The sequence below is a fragment of the Dermacentor albipictus genome, chromosome 4, assembly GCF_038994185.2.
Source record: "Dermacentor albipictus isolate Rhodes 1998 colony chromosome 4, USDA_Dalb.pri_finalv2, whole genome shotgun sequence".
Taxonomy (NCBI): domain Eukaryota; kingdom Metazoa; phylum Arthropoda; class Arachnida; order Ixodida; family Ixodidae; genus Dermacentor; species Dermacentor albipictus.
Genome location: NC_091824.1, coordinates 85,139,399 through 85,156,297, shown reverse-complemented (window position 1 = coordinate 85,156,297; position 16,899 = coordinate 85,139,399). Strand labels below are relative to the sequence as shown.

The 16,899-nt window shown below is 45.6% G+C and overlaps 3 protein-coding genes across 10 annotated transcripts in view; 1 reads left to right on the top strand and 2 right to left on the bottom strand.

The window, feature by feature from the left end:
- GluClalpha (glycine receptor alpha 1) overlaps positions 1 to 16,899 on the bottom strand; it is a 689,081-nt gene that overhangs the window by 212,694 nt on the left and 459,488 nt on the right. The window lies entirely within an intron of this gene.
- LOC135901167 (myb/SANT-like DNA-binding domain-containing protein 1) lies at positions 11,615 to 13,721 on the top strand. Its single transcript, XM_065430833.1, has 3 exons — positions 11,615 to 12,153; positions 12,879 to 13,041; positions 13,401 to 13,721. Exons 1-3 carry the CDS (start codon positions 11,909 to 11,911, stop codon positions 13,704 to 13,706), a joined length of 714 nt encoding a protein of 237 aa, XP_065286905.1. The 5' UTR covers positions 11,615 to 11,908; the 3' UTR covers positions 13,707 to 13,721.
- Positions 13,056 to 15,721, bottom strand: LOC135901166 (uncharacterized). The gene is made up of 2 exons (XM_065430832.2): positions 14,748 to 15,721; positions 13,056 to 14,329 (listed from the first exon to the last, which is right to left on the bottom strand). Exons 1-2 carry the CDS (start codon positions 15,422 to 15,424, stop codon positions 13,750 to 13,752), a joined length of 1,257 nt encoding a protein of 418 aa, XP_065286904.1. The 5' UTR covers positions 15,425 to 15,721; the 3' UTR covers positions 13,056 to 13,749.

Here is a 16,899-nt window from a genome sequence, read left to right as displayed (position 1 = left end):
AAGTGTTAATGCATCCTGAATTTAGGAAAATAACATTGCTTCAAAATTTGCGCCAATGGCGGCAGATAAAGCCTAGGAATAGCGCCACAAGAACCTATGAAGTCACAGTTCCCGAACATCAGACGAATCCGTCTACACCCATGTGAGCTAAGCGATCGCAGCACCAGAGCTCCCTCCGGGTATTTTGGTAAGAAACTCTGCACCTAATAACTAGGTCGAACCATCGCTGTAGCTTCAATCGGTTAGTTCATGTCAAGGTAGTCTACAGTACATATATAGTCAAGATAGTCTATAGTAGATATAATGCGGGGAAATACGGTATTTTCGACGTTTATGAGCATCACGGGAAACTTGGGGGAAGAGCTAGGCACGGAACGCTGGCAGCACCACACTAATGGAATGTGGTAGCGTTGTGCTACAAATCATAGCCTGCTACGGTCGCGACGTGACACGCATAACTCCGCACGCACGTGATTGTGTAATCTGGGTAAATGCAGCAGAACACTGTTGCACTTGCACACACAGTTCAAGTGTGTATACCCGCCGTGGTTGCTCAGTGGCTATGGTGTTGGGCTGCTAAGCACAGGGTTGCGGGATCAAATCCCGGCCACGGCGGCACCATATCGATGGCGGCGAATGTACTTAGACTTAGGTGCACGTTAAAGAACCCAAGGCAGTCCAAATTTCCGGAGTCCCTCACTACGGCATGCCTGATAATCAGATCTTGGTTTTGGCACGTAAAACCCTGTAATGTAATTAATTTATTTGAAGTGTGTATGTGGTTGAAAATGCATTTTATATATGATACAACTAAAGATGTTAGTTTAGGGCGTGCACTTCAGGCAGCCAGTAGGTTTTTATTAACTGGTTCTCGTGCCAAAGTTTCAGAAAGCCCTTGCTTAGCTTATCAGCAGACCATTCAATCCTGCAAGTGCCTCGTCTTTAACGGACTTCTTCACTGCGTTGTAAACTGAAGACAGCTTTAAAACACATTATAATTGAGTGTCTTCTACTTGCATTAACCAAGAATCGATAAAACAGCGGCGTCTACTTGAATAACTGCATAAAATTCTATCACAATTTTTATTGCAATAGCCCACAGATAAAGTTACCTAGAAGCCTGTATAGAAAAAAAAAGGACAATAGAATGCACATTAGAAATCTCTTCTTTCTTTTGAATCCAATGTCTATAAAAGAGTGGTATAACAAGCTTTTGCCTAGCGTGATGTTTATCCCACTTTTGTTACGTCTTTTTGTAGTGAGAAGCCCCTTTTGGAGCGTATTATTCCGAACAAACAAACGGAAAAAAGCTATATGGGGCAAACGATAAAATCACTATATCTTATATGTTTCATAACAAATACCCAGAAGTTTTCTTGGCAAATATTTTCTCTCCTACTTGGGAGAACTAAAAATCGGAAGCAGGCTTATGTAAAGATATAATAACAGGCAATAACACCGGGGCTTCGTCTATAACGTCGCCGTAAATGGGCAATTTCATTTCTGTGTCCCAGAAGCACCTCTGTGGATTCTCTCGGCAAATACTTCCCAGGCTGCAGCGCTAACAAAAAAATACCAAACACCGCTCGCGTGTAAAGTGTGCCGAAGGCAAGACACTGTGGCAGACGGGTCAAACGGTTTGCTCAGTTGACATGCCCATTGGGTAAATTGATGAGTTGGTAATATTTGCATTACGGATTTTTCATTGCGAGCATGGATTAAGGTAGCGCAACATTTTTTTTCTTTTTTGGGGGGTGGGGGGGGGGTGGGGGGGTCTCTCTCGTTTTCTCGGACTCTTTCTACAGCCATCGTCTGCAAACATTCTTGTCTGCACACGGTCCCGACGCGCTATACGGATTCTGACGGAGTGAGCAGTGCACACAGATGTCGTCTGCTTTCACTGGCTTTAACTTCTTGTCTTTTTCTTGCGTCTGCTATTTCTTGTTTCACCTAAGAAGGGGAGAAGAGATGTACGAGGCGTAAGGATTGTGAAAGAACAGTCGTGCTGCGCTTTGCTCTTTGCCGCATCATCCGACAAAATCCCCGAGCATTCCCTGCCATTCTCTTTTACTTCCTTTTTCATTGCTCGCTGGCTAAGTCCAAGATCAATAAAGCGCGTCTCCGCATTTCCTCCCTCGAGCAAAGAAACACACAAGGAATTTCTGCGAACGTAGGTTCTATCCAGTTTGCCTGCGCCCCAACGTTCACATTCCGGCACGCCTCCTCCTTACGCTCCACCAAGAACCATCACGCTGAAGTGCGTGATGGTTACGTGCTTGTACCATCTTACGTTCGAGAAGAGGACGGACTGGGCTGCGGAAGTAACGAAGTCTGAAGTTTCCACAGCACCCGGGTTGCTCCGACGCGTGTCCCTCCGATGCGCGTGCGTCTGGAGAGTGACCGCCAACCCGTTCGTCGTTGCCGTTTCTCCTATTGTTGTGTACACTCACTCGGAGAGCAGTGCAGGAAGAACCGGCTAAAAGGGGCCCAGCGGCGTTTCCCCCCCTCTGCTTTATTCTCTGTGTTTTAGTGCGTTTTCGTAATCTCTCGCTAACTGGGCTGCGTCAGAATGTATCGCGTTGTGTAAAGAAGGTTGAAAGCAAAACGTTCTCTTGTTTTCTTGCATGGGACAGCAGGACGGACACGTTCTTCAGATATGACAACGCATATGCCACCATATAGTGCCTTCTGATTCACCCAATTTTCTACTCTTGTTCAATAATTTCTTCTACCTTTCCCTGTGTAGGGTAGCGAGTCGGACATACGTCTAGGTGATTTCGCTTTCTTTCCTTATATCTCTCTCTATATCTCTGCGCGCATTAAGCCGTTATGTCGCGCTGGCATTACGAAAGCCAACGTATTTCAGTAAGAGACTTCTTGGCTATGCTTAGGTTTTGAAAGCATGATTTCAGGAGAGAACGACGGTCTCTTAAGTGAGAGCCAGATCGCAAAGCTGCTGTAGTAGAAAAGTGGTTGTGGTAAACATCGCGCACGTAGATTCGCACGGTGGTTGTGATTGAAAAGATGGAGCATTTAGGCTCGTATTTTCGCTTCCTTACAAAACGACGACGACAACAACAACAACACGCACACACACACACGCACAGAGAGATAGAGAGAATATATATATATATATATATATATATATATATACAGTAAAAGCTCGTTAATTCGAACCGCAAGGGGAAGCCGCTTCATTTCGAATTAACGAAAGTTCGAACTAACGAAAGTGAAGCATAGCAACAGTACACTGCGATTTGGAAGCAGTAGGGCATGTCAGAAACTTGGCGTGTCAGAAAGTGATGGCGTGTGCCGCGGGCACACGCCACCTTCAAGTCGAAACTCTGGTTCCGACTGTGCCACACCACCGATATCCACCGAAACGAACGTTAGCCGAGGCCTAACACCATCACAATGAATCACGACGGCCGATACCTCCTAAGCTGAAAACAGAGGTGCACAACCGACGAAGACTGCCGAGGCAAAGACGCTGAACATGTGAAGGTGGCGAAGGCCCTGATTCGTTGGTTCTTGATTGCAAGCGCAGCTGCGACGTACTTGATTAGCTGTGTCTTGGCGCTTGCCGTGCCATCTCCACACAACATTAGCAGCTGTACAAGATTTGCAAAGCCTCCGAGATTCGAAACGGGCAAGAAGTCTCGGAGGTTACGTAGAACGGAGAGGCGGCAGCCGCCGCTGCCTTCTGGCTGACCCCGCGTCGGTTAGATTTTTTTCCAATTTTGCCTTCTCTCGCCATTCTCTCCGTTTCGGAGGCAATACAACCTTGTGTGTAGGCAGTAAGCGCGTTTCTCTGGCCGTGTGCCAGGCGAGCGTAGTTCGAATTATCCGTGAGGGAACCTTCTCGCGTTCGAATTAACGAACTTTTTTATACATAGACTTCTGTGGAGCTTGGCCGGACCAAATCGTACAGTTCGAATTATCCATAAATTCGAATTATTGAAGTTCGAATTAACGAGCTTTCACTGTATATATATGAGTTTCAACAAGGAACACAGTGAATCATATCTATTAAAGGATACCCATTGACGTAAACTTACGTCAATGGGTATTTTTCGCTCTCGTCTACGAACTCGTTCGACGCCAACATGGGTGACTGTGTATCTACAGGTCCTCTACGAACCTCTTTGATGCCAACATGATTTGGGAGACTGGGAACGTACCTATGGGTATGTGTCGTTCTTTAATAAACATCTTTGACGCCAACTTGGGTCACTGGGTATGTGCGATTCTTCAGTGACACAGGAAAAACAACAATAACAAACCACCAAACATACAAACACAAGAAGAACTCTTTAAAACGTCTGCGGTGTTAGGTGGACTCGAACCCGCGTCATATATTGTCCAACAATCGTCTCTGAAAACATATTCACAAGCGTACCACACGCGGACTTCATGGCGGGGCCGATAGATGGCACAACGTGTCTGAAGAAGAAGCGTGATAGAGGAGCCAGGCTGCGCACAAGCCTTTTGCATGACGCATTTCGGAAGTATCACCGCGGTTTGTCGCTATGCATTGCTGAAATGCTGACCGCAAGTCCCCAACCATCCTGAGATAGGTGCTGCCAGAATTTTCTTCTAGAAGCCGATTCATGTATTGAAACCAATCATTCTGTCATAATCGGCACCTTCACCCATCGGCTCCCATCTACATCAGGCGCTTCTGAGGCATTTACTATGCTTAGGTGCCTTTAGCAGAATAGTAAACTCGACATGCTTGTAGTGACCGCAGCGTCGACATAAAAAAAAAAAACCCCGCAACGTAAGTACATTTAAGTGACAGGACAAGCGGTGGTGTTCAAATAATTTTGCAAGCCTGAATATGCAATGATTTTGCCAACGGGTGTGCCTTTGCAGCGTGCGTATATTGCCTTACTACTTTACGCTGGCATAGGGTTGGCCCGCGTGGATCGAAATTGTCACCTCTGAATGGGGTGCTATTGTGTGAATAAGTTTTGTTCGTTAAAAGCCAGATATTTCATCGACGGCAAGTTGTTTATCGTTCTTCGGGTTCTAGTTCTTGCCTTTGTTTAAGCCAGAGTGTGTTTAGTATTAAAAACGCATAATAAAGGCCAGTGGTTACCGAAACACAGAGTTGTGCCCTTGAACTCGCGAGGTGTCCGCGTCCGCAATTCCTGCTTAATATTTTTTCCAAAGAAAAACAAAAAGCAAACAAAAAATGAACAATAAATAAAATAATGCGAGAGAGGTACGTCCATCTATGCTAACCTTAACTTTAAGCAAATAAATGTCCACTCTCATTAGGCACTGGTCCCCGGGCCACTTTGTCTAGACGACCATTTCATCCTAAGGCTATTAGCGAAATCGGGCGCTTATCATCGTATAATCGTTGTTAAACTAGGCCCCCTAGGGATGGCACATCGGACAAGAGCATCGTAGCACCGCCATGGTAATGGTTAAAACTTGGCACTTGCGTATTATTCTTTTCCAGCTCAGAGGCAACATGGATGGGTCAGCGACATTAGAGGTGCTCGTTACAGCGTGACGTTGCGTAAAACCTGGCAGCTTGCATTTCGAAAGGAACACAATTTTTATGTATATGTTGTCGCTTCCTTTCTTTAACATTTCGACGGTGGTTTAGCGAACACTGCCCAGTATTCACATCTTTGTTTGTTTTTGTTCTTTTCTTTTTTTGAATCGGTGGGCCCCCTTGTCTGGCTTGGGGGATGCTTCATTGCACACCAGGCGGTAACGGCGTTGTGACAGCGGTCGGGAAACTTGTTGATTAAAAAAAATTACGACGCCTCAGAGCTCGACACAGCTGCCAAGCGCCGATAAACCACCGGACAGCGCGTTTATTGAAACTGGCAGCGCAAGCGTTTACCACTGGAAGGACACACAGAAAGTGAAACCGAGTAAAAAATGACCGTCGTTCAGAAAGGCATACATAAATCGCAAGCGATAAACTTTGGCCCCATGGTGACGTCTTCGTAATGCAAATTAATTGAGCCACGTCCCACGCAGTCGTTTTTCACAAATTCGATTGTTGCTGCAGCTGGCATTCAGACGTTCGATATTCGCAAGAAGCATTGCGGCAGGAGCTGGAAGAAAAAGTTTTGAAAGGCTGGAATGCAATTGCTACTGCTGTTGTTGTTGTCGTCGTCGTCGTCATTGCTGTTGCACTTCCTGTAGTCATTAGTATAAAATTTTCGGAGGCTCATGTTTCTTGGTTGAAGCGCATAAAGAAAACGGTAGCTCATCGGCTCTAGTGGGCGTATGTGCATTGTTTGGTATAACAAGCTGCCCGTTCTGCCACGGGAAGCTTCGGGCACGACGGCAAATACGCCATCAAGAAGCGAAGGCAAATTCTTGTTTCTTTTCCCTCCTGAAAACCGTCGCTGTGCGTTTTGTCTCTCAGGTTCTGAGTACGGGGCTCAGGACTTCAGTACGCTCATGACGGTTCAAAACTACAAACAAATATAAACCACACGTACATGATCTCTCTGCCTAGGATGAACTGCGTCTGCTTATTAAAAAGAGACGCCGAACGTTTCTCCTGGCCAAAAGCTGAAGCAGGAGCAAGTTACTCGGCATTCACCTATCGGGTATCGCGTTCTTGTGTATCCTTCCCTCAGCCACAAAACTTCATGTGAACTACAAATATCGGCCTTCAAACATCCTACAGGGCACCCAGGGACACCATCAATAAATAAACAAAAAGCTAAACAAGGCAATCGAGAGAAGCGCTCGTATGCGCTACTCAAGAGAAGAAGAGGAAAATCATCATCGTGAAAATACCTGCAAATGGATACCTTGGTGAAAGAGTTCAAGCAGCACGTGCTACATCCGAAGGCTACTTCGGAAGAAAAACGGTGACTACTCCTAGGACAAGATTCCTTTTTTTTTGTCGCAGATTTTCCTTTCTGTAACATCTTATGGGTCAGTGTACAAGTTTTACATAAAACGGTTTACTATACATCAACTTACACTACGTATACGCCCTCCCTTTATCACTTCTACGGTCGGGACATGGCAAGCGGTGACACAAGAGAATGTCAAGATCACCTATTTTTACGTCCCCAATGCTATCAGTGTGAATGCAGCCGCCTAGACTAATTCGCACCGAAACAAGTCGACTGTCCAAACAGCCGAACATCCATTTTTAATCTTGTTTAATTTTGTTGCAGTTGTAAGTGAAACATTCTGCCAAATATACTGCTATATATATCACAAGGAAAACTACCTCAAGGCTCACGGGTTTGCGTGCGCACCGGAAAGATCGAAGCTTCTCATACTAAAAGCGAGAGCCAGAGGAAGACCGCAAATGGTGAAATCCCGGAACTACAACTGCGTCTTAATGGAGTGCAAGTCAATAAAGTACAGTCGCTCGGAATCCTCGGCCTACATGTATACAAGGACGGATTGGGCGCCGCTCTACCCGAACTGCAAGAAACTGTCACGCAAGTAACACATTTGGTACTACGGGTAGCAAATAGACGATACGGTTTGAAAGAACAAGCTACATTCAAATATATGCAAGCCTTGATCATCAGCAGAATCGCCTACGGCACCCCTTACAGAGACCTAAAGAATGCATAAATAAAAAAAACTGAACACAGTAAATATAAAAAAAAGAAAAAAATAAGTTACGGTAGTAAAACAGCGCCAGACAGCACAAGAGACCAGACGAAGAAGAACGACACGTACACATGGCGTGTACGTGTCATTCTTCTTCGTCTAGTCTCTTGGGTTCTCCGGTGACGTTTTACTAGGGATGTGAACCAACTAGCTCCAAAATATGTCTTGATCGGCTTAACCATAGGATTTTACGTGCCAAAACCACGATCCGATTACGAGGCACCCCATAGTGGGAGACCCAGAAATTTAAACCACCTGGGGTTCCTTGACGTGCACCTAAATCGGAGTACACGGACGTTTTTCATTTCGCCACCATCAAAATGCGGCTGCTGTGGTCAGCATTAGATGCCGCGTTTTCGCGTTTAACAGTCCAACACCATAGGAATACCCTCATCTGGAAGGCTTCCAAGATTTCCACTGGGAATGACTACTCCGTTTAGGTCTCCACAACACCTGGAAAGAGCTAGGCAAAGCGCACAACGTTAACCAACACGAAGGTCTGAAACTTACGGAAACAGGAAGGGCAACGCTCCGAAGATTAGGACATGCTGAAGCTATGCAACTGCGCGACAAGAACAGGATAATCCCAGGGACAATTTGGCACTACATCCCTTTAGTGTTTGCATGCATATTCCAAGAAGTATGCATCCAACCCACCATGAAGGCAGAACGAAAGTCAGAAGAGAGACTCTCCGAAAAACCTACGGCCGAAATCCGGACACACGAAACACCGCTGCAGTGAAATATGCAGGAACCCCGGCCCATACGATCAGCATGGTTGACAGAAAGGGTAAAGAGAGAACGGCAACTAGCATCTTAACAACAGCAATACATATTGCAGAAGAAACGGCAATAGCTTTAGTCATCTCAACCTCTGGGGAGGGTGCAATAATACTCACAGATTCACAAGCTGAAATTTTCAGAAAGGTACGATTTACAGGCAAGCCCTACAAATCCTCATTGAAACGGCAAGAAACCTGCTAGAAATATACAACGTTTCGACTCCGGGCCACTACTTAAAATTTATAAAATGATAAAAAGGTGCTTGTCATACATCGGCGTAAGTATATGTGATTGTTTATATCCTATTTTCAAGTCTTCAGGCTTTATTCGTTTCATAATTACCAGTGACGAAGGATACGTTTCATCTCATACGCGGTGCTAATGAAATAACACTTCAGCAAGTCTTTCTTTATCGAATCTAAGCCATCTTCGCTGGAGGCGGAGGGCAGTTACACGGCGACTGAGATGCCTAGTTCCACGTACAAACAACCCTTTCTTTTTACAATGTTGGCTGGATCCTGGGAATTCATGGTCTCAACGTTTCGTATTGGTCAACGCCGCGAAACAGCGCGATACAGCCCTCCTACGCTTAATCCTCTAGCGCTTATGTTACAGAAAACAAAAGCTTCTTTTTTTCAGACGCAGAAAACATCAATACGGCAATTAGGGCCAGTTGGTTGGCATTCATAGTAAGGTTCGTTACAACGCAACACAAGACAATTGTATTGCGTTGCGCTGTAACGAAGTTTACTATGAAGCAGAAAACATAGGAAAGGAGATGGTGCTTACAGGTGATCAAATACCTGTCAAAGCTGTATCTCTCGCCCCGTATATCTCCAATTTTAGTTGTTATTTGCGCTTCTACGCCAGCAGCACTTTGAATTGTATGCATTTGCGAAAGCAATACGCTGTGAAATGGCTCCCGCGCTACCGAGCAGCCGACAAAGTGCACAAGTTCTCATAAACTCAGCTATACACACTGGAAGGTTGGCTTCACCTCACTAGAGAGCTTTATGCTAGAAAGTACTCTTTGCGAACGACAAAAAATGCGCCTGCTTGGTTTTTCATTTTCGTCGTTACTAGGTTTAATCAAGTACGATTTTCTGCAAGTATTTCTTAAAAGGTATACGTGGGCCGGTTTAGATCGGTTATTTTCTTGGGCATTATTTGCATTTAGCAAACTTCATTTCTAACTGGCTCCTCATGATGTGTTTTTGGGGGAAATTACGTCATTGTATCTGAAAATTTCCACCGATGGCTTGAGAACGATGAACGAGCGATTACTTTTTTTTATAACTACACGAACTTACCACTACTTCTCGATTCGTAAACTTCCCAATGGAGTCACAATAAGAAAAGCGCGAGAGTGCGACGCAAGGTCAGTGGGGAAACGGCAGAGAAGCTAAAGAAAGAATAAGCTGAAACTGAAGAACAAAAACGTAGTGTAAAAAAAATACGACCACACACACACAAACACACACACACACACACACACACACACACACACACACACACACACACACACACACACACACACACACACGCACGCACACACACACACACACACACACACACACACGCACGCACACACACACACACACACGCACGCACGCATACACACACACACGCACGCGCATGCGCGGTGTGAGAGAAATGGGAGAGAAAACCGAAAAACACGCTCTCACATCTGCGGTATTGCGACTCACAGGTTGAAACCCCAGGTGGGAATTCTGACAACACGGAAAAAACATGCATTGGGCGACTGTTCTGTTTCTCGGCCGCAGTTATTGCACTCGATCATCCGTCGCACAAACGTCGCAGAAATCACGTCCTGGGACACGCCCTGTATCCAAGTTGCACCGTACGTGCTGCGGAAACGCAGGAAGTGATGGCACGACAGGGCGTACAGGGCCACAACCGAGAAACGAACACCTTTCCTGCCTGTTTCTGGGCCCCACGGTGTGTTAGAGCATAAATGCGGGCATAAAACACATGCATTAAGGCATATCCGAAGGCTTCAGGAACATGTCCTAACACTGAAACGCTTTAAAATTGACGCTTTAGAGGACCCCTAAACCACATTGTAATCAGAGACGCAATCAGAGACGCTACATAAGTCTTTTGATATTGTTTGAAATGCATTGCGAGGGGGCGTCTTGGATTAATTTAAGCAAACCTGTTCGTTGCATGCACTGCAGAAAAGAAATACGTGTGGGTTTGACAGTAGTAGTGGTAGAGGGAGAATTCACGTTTATTCTTTAAGCTGTAAAATGTTTAGGTGGGTACTACGCATGGTGTCTTTCAAAACGCCACAATTGGACCCATTGATTGCATGACAGGTCCAGAGTAATCAAACTTTTCTCAATTATGAAGCAAGTCGTGACATGGCGTTTCGCACCCGTGCTCAAGCCACGGGACGAACACGTCACATGACATTGTAGCGACATATCTTATTGCTCAAGACCCCTTTATTTTGTATTTGTAATGGTCATTTTGAGATTTCTATTGCCTCGGTTATATGTGACATACACTGTCTTCTGGATCGGTTGATTTTGTTATGATACTCGCTCGCAAGGGTCGGTAATGACCATGACAGCATGACGACGACTGTATGATCATGAAAGAGTGACAACGACGGAATGACGAAGAAAGAATGACGTCGACGTCGATGGAAAGATGAAAGCGGTATGACGACGACATGACGTCAATGTGATGACGATTCTGAAGTGATGACAATGGTATAACGATGATAGAGTGATGGCGCGATAAGATGAGGAAAATGAGATGACAACGAGTGTATGACGACGATAGTATAAGGACAACGCAATGACAATGATGGCATGGAAACGGCGGCATAATCAGGATTGAATGGCGACAGCACGATAACTATGGAATGACGATGAAGGAATGACGTTGATGAAACGACGAGGGTGGTATGACCACGAGGGTCTGACAACAATGTGGTGATCTTCATGAAATGGTGACGATGGTACAATGACAGCGTCATGATGACACGACGACAATAGGATGTGACTATGACAATAGCGGCGTAATGACGATGGCATGACGAGACTACAGTGACGAAGCTGGAATGACGGTGGAACGGCCACGAATGCATCACGACCACGTACACATACCTAGTGACCCAAGCTAGTAGAAAACTTGAGTCAGTGGGGTCGAGCGTAAAAGGCTAGATAGATAGACTAACGCCAAAGTTTAATCTCTTTTTCAGAAGCGGTCTTTTCCGAAACCGGAGATCACCGATCTCTTTTACGGCTGGAAAGGCGTAGCCTCCAACGCAGTGGGCACCAGTAATTATCATGCAATAAAGAAACGAAGCAAAAGTGCATTTTTATTTCAAGTGTACACATCACAAAAAAGGGTTTTGTCTTTCGTTGAACCTTAAGTAGGCGCAGTTTTGCACTTTTTGCACGGCACTCTCGTAAGCAGTTCGAAAATATCACGTGACGCTAACAGACGATGCAAATTCGCGCCATTTTCTGCGACCATGGCTACGGCGAGCGGTACCGACGAACAGCCTCCGGCACGCCAAAGAAAACCGCGGGTACAGTGGTCGGAGAGAGACACCTGGGCGTTAATCAAGTTATGGGAAGACAACCTGCCCTCGCTGCGTGCGCAGAAGCACAACGGAGGCGTTTACGATGGCATTGCACAAGCATTGACGAGCATGGGTGTACCTCGCACAAAGGCGCAAGTGCACAGCAAGATAGAGAACCTGGGACAGACCTACAGGTAAGACAAAGCACAGCAGTAAGCTGTGAGCGCTAAATTTACCTTGAAGCGGCTTCAGGCTGTGGTCGCAAGCTGCAAGCTCTCGTTTGTGGTGTCGCGACCTCAGCATCGAACGTTGTTTCCGTAGTAGGCAGCGACGGAACCCTAATCTAGCGGACGGAGCCGTAGTAACGAAGGTTTTAAGGCAGAGACCCTTCATTTCAGCTAGCGTCGAATTTTGCAGGGCTGAACTGCGCCCTGCACACACGAAAGTCGACGACGCGCTAAAGGCTGTTTCTGCAATTCCTTTACAGTGCGAGTCGGTCTGAGTAAACGCAAATTCGCCTTCACATGCGGCGAAGAATGACAACCCGCGCAGGTCGTCAATAGCATGATTTCGTTCGTCACAAGATAACGGGAACCTTAACTTATGGACAGGCGCATTTCACATTATATTGTACGCCTTCTCACGGCAACATATAATACGAAGCAGGAAGTCGTCTGCATGTTTTCATTTCTGCAGATGTGACTACGGTTTGCATTTTTCTCGGACCATGCGCAAGCGTTGTTCTCAGACAAGAAAACATGAGAAACTTTAAATTTTTTCGAGTAAAAAGGGTTACCTTCGCTTCTCAGGCTTTCTGTACCATCAAGTCGCGTTTGTATCTATCGGCAAACGTTTTGCTCTGTGTATATCTTTACATTTTGAGTATATAAAATTTTAGTTCTTTCGTTTTCTTATCCAGGAGCTGCCTGAAACACATGACAACAGGGTCATCACCGCCGAGCTGGCCATTCTTCTCCGAAGTCCATAGGTTTCTAGGATCCCTGCCTGTTCACGATACATCTTTAATGGAAGAGGCTAGGTGCAGCGAGAGCACAACAAGCAGCACTGCCTCCGTCGAAGAAGTAAGAAATGCATAGTGGAGACTATATATGCTTTATTACAGTCAACTAAATTTCAAGACATAATGTAGCATCAGCTGTGCTGCCAAGCCCATAATCTGCACAACCCTGCAGTGTAGCGGACTGCTCTTGTTAATACTGTGGTTCATTTCTGCTTGTGCTCACGCGCTGTTCATTTTGCAAGCTTGGCAGTGCGCTGTTTGGAGAATAAAAAAAATGCAGACTCTAAAATAAAAAAACGTGAATACATACACGCAAGGAGAGGCAGCTCTCTTGCAAGTAAAAACCCTGAACTAATTGTTTACCGCTTCACACATCAACTAATGTGGTCAATGTATTTCGGATCCCTTCTTCAAACGCAGCTGATCTTCGACATGCTTGATTCCGGCTCTGCTTCTTGTGAAGACGTCGCCGAAGATTGTTCATCTTCCGAGTCGCCAGTACAACAGGTTGAATCCAGGAACCTCGCAAGTGGCAGTTCCGAATGTGCCCGCAGGAAGAGAAGGCAACCGGCTGGCGACTTTCAAGAAAGGATGCTTGAGGAGCAGCGACGGCAGAGAGAGCAGTTTGCTGATGCGCACAAAATGGAAATGGATCTCCGTAAAGAGGGGCTCAAGTTGCAAGAGAAACTTGTAGATGCAATGTTGAAGTTTTTTAGTAAAAACTGACATGGTGTTCCACAATTGTTGCTGATTCTTGGGACTCTTGCGTTCAGTTCCTTCGCTTGTAATATTCCACAAGTGCTGTCCTGATGGCGGATGCATTTCTAATTTCAGCTTCTGTTCTGCGTGATGGCTGTGGAAATGTAGCATTGGACTGCTGCACCTCACTTAACCACTGTGGGTGGACACTGTCGTTGAAGTGCTCGCAAATGTTATTGAGCACGCAGCATGCTCGTATAGCCAAACGGGCATTGCCAACAGAACACTCCATTCTTTTCGCAATGAAACGGAACCGGGCCTTTAGCCTTCCGAATGCGTTTTCAACTATCCTCCTTGCTCCAGATAAATGACAGTTGAAATTCCTTTCAGCTTCACTGATGACAGTTCGGTGTCCAAATGGCTTCATGAGGTTTGGGGTTAGTGGAAATGCTTGATCGCATAATATTATCGGTGGGACTGCTGTGGTACCCACTGCGGCAACAGGTGCTTTGAAAAGGGGACTGTTGACAATCTTCGACAGCCGTGAAACACCAAACACATGTGCGTCGTGGCAGCGTCCTGGGGCACCGACATTGCAGTATCTGAATCGATACTTGTGGTCGACCAATGCTAGTAGGATAATACTGTGCCTGCAAGAAAAAACAAAGTGCAAAGTGAATAAAGGTTAGTGCAGCATGGCACTGCTGAGTTCACTGCCTTTAGTTACTGTGATGCGATTTTACAGTTTGCTTTTATTAATAGCTGTGAGTGCAGCTCGGATTACATTATTTCACATAATGCCACAACCGGTCGCTGTTAGCGTACTCTACATCGTATAGGAGTTGCAGTCCTGCGGAGAACTCTTTTCGTCGTCGCATTAAAATTGTCGCTGCTAAACACTGCAAGACTGCGAACCAAATTACGCGTTTTCTTAAGAGCTGCTGGTAAAATTGAATAACATTTTACTTAGCAATAAAATATGGGTCAGTCAGTTACTTTTTTTTACTACTATAAAAATGGGCCCAAACAGAACACTTACATGAAATAAGTTAAATCGTGGCCACTTACCAACCCTTGTAGTTGTAGTAGTCGGTGGCGTACTTCTTTGGAGGCGAAATAGGGAAATGGCAGCCATCAAGGGCACCGACAGCTTGAGGGAAATCGCACACGGCTTCGAACTCTTGGATGTGCCTAGGCATTTCCTCTTCAGTAATCATTCTGATCCAGTCACTTTCGAGCACAGAGACAACAGCTGCGCAAAACTCTCTGTAAATGACGTTGACGGATGAGCGCCCAACGCCGAAGAGGTTTGCCACAGTTCTATCTTCGGCAGAAGAGCACAATTTGTAGAGGCCAATGGCGACACGCTTTTCCGCAGTGATCGGGTCACGCATGTTGGTAACTTGTTTTTCGAGCACATGGCGCAGACTTTCCACGAGAAACCGGAACGTTGAGGGGTTCACTCGAAACGACTGCTTGAAGTTGTGGCCACCGAGGTGAGGCACAGTCTCCTCGAACCACTTTTCGTGGCGGATGAAAGCCCACGTCGATCGGTTGCAGACTCTCGTGGGAAGCGCCAAGGCATAAAATGTACACCCGTTGAGTAGCAACTGCCGCTTAATACGGTCTTTGACTGCCTTTGCGGCGTCTGCTTCGCTCTCTGCAGCAAGAATCCTTGCCAAAATGCATGCTATTTCGACTTTTTCCTTCGTGTCCGTGCAGTCCCCCATATTCTCGACCTCCATGTTGACTCCGATGTAAACAGTGGCCCAAGGTTGCTAGACGAACATGTAAAATTTGCTACTTCTGCGAAGACTCTTGAAGCTACCTTATTAAATCTTCTTTAATTTAACCTTTTCGAATAAACTGTATCTAAATTCACTAAAACAAGCATATTATAGTACGTTTCTAATTTCTATATTGAAATACGTTGGTTTATTCTAACTGGTTTTGTTTCAGAATCTAGCGCCATGCTTTCCATAGCGTGTTCGGAAGGAAACGATAAAAGGAGATCGCCCGCGCCGTGTGTCTGCAGCGCAACTCCTTTTAATTAGAGGTCTTTCAACTCGGTAAAGGACCGCTTAGGTAAAAGAGTTTTTGCGTGCTTGTGTGACAGAGGTATAAGGCGCCTAAAGCAGGCAAAGAGTACTTATCGCATGAAAGCTTTACATATCAGAAAAACACTTACTAGCTGTAGTTCACGAAGCTGCAGTGTACTATGAAATAAACGGCCGCGTCGAATTCTACCTTATAAATGATGGATGCATGAACTGTAGTTAGGGCACGGGATTTCCAGAACAAATACTGCAGGAAACAACTGCCTCGCCTTGATTTTTCTACTTTATTTTTTTGTAGATCTGTCTTCGCAGAGATGTAACCCGGCTGAATTGTTTCTTTTTGTTATGAAATTTTGCGAGATGTTTGCAGAAGATGGCAAATAGAGCGCAACAGAAAAAGCTTTTTTTTTTTGGCAGAAGTACTGCTTCGGGAAAAGAGGGTGAAAAATGAGGTCATTGTCCCGGACTCGAAAATCGCCAAAAACAGCACACGATGCACCACAAGAACTTCGGTTGGCGTCCATGAGAGTCAGTGCAGTCATTTTACCATTATCAGTTTTGCTTCGTCGCATCTAAACAGTCTCGTGCTAGCTGAAAAATACCGCAGGTACCGGCCAGCTCGGTGGGTACGCACTCAAATTATTAATTCGCGTGGTTTATCGCGCCAAAGCAACGGTGGGGCTATGAGAGACGCAACAGTTAATGGTTCTGAATTGACCTTAAAAGCCAGGGGCTCCTTGACACGCACATAAATCAAAGTACACAAGCATTTCGACCCCGTCGAAATATGACCACAGCAGCTGGGAATTGAACCCCTTACCTCGTGCTCAGCAGCCGAGCACCGTATCCATTGAGCCACCACTGGAAGGAAGACGGTAGACTGAAGGGGAAGTTAGTTATGTAAGGTTTAATGGCGCAAATGCGACTACGGCTATGATGTGTCAGCCACAAAAGTAGTGCTCATTCAAGAGTATTGTGAAAGGGATAAAAGGGACAAGACCTTCTTATACCACTAGTTTCTAAGACTCGTGGCCTTCTAAATAAACTGTATATGTGGGCACGCCTTGGTAAAGCTACGTCCGCCTTTAGCTAGCAGCCTCGCTGGCTCCTCTGCTTTCCTATAACCACGCGTGTGGAACAGGCACATATGCACGAGTAATTAT

Excerpts from the sequence above, each read along its gene's own strand:
- LOC135901167 (XM_065430833.1), top strand. The coding sequence starts at position 11,909 with ATGGCTACGGCGAGCGGTACCGACGAACAGCCTCCGGCACGCCAAAGA. Across the intron at positions 12,154-12,878 it reads AACCTGGGACAGACCTACAG|GAGCTGCCTGAAACACATGA; the intron begins GTAAGACAAAGC and ends TTTCTTATCCAG. Across the intron at positions 13,042-13,400 it reads GCACTGCCTCCGTCGAAGAA|CTGATCTTCGACATGCTTGA; the intron begins GTAAGAAATGCA and ends CTTCAAACGCAG.
- LOC135901166 (XM_065430832.2), bottom strand. The coding sequence starts at position 15,424 with ATGGAGGTCGAGAATATGGGGGACTGCACGGACACGAAGGAAAAAGTC. Across the intron at positions 14,330-14,747 it reads TACTACAACTACAAGGGTTG|GCACAGTATTATCCTACTAG; the intron begins GTAAGTGGCCAC and ends TTTTTCTTGCAG.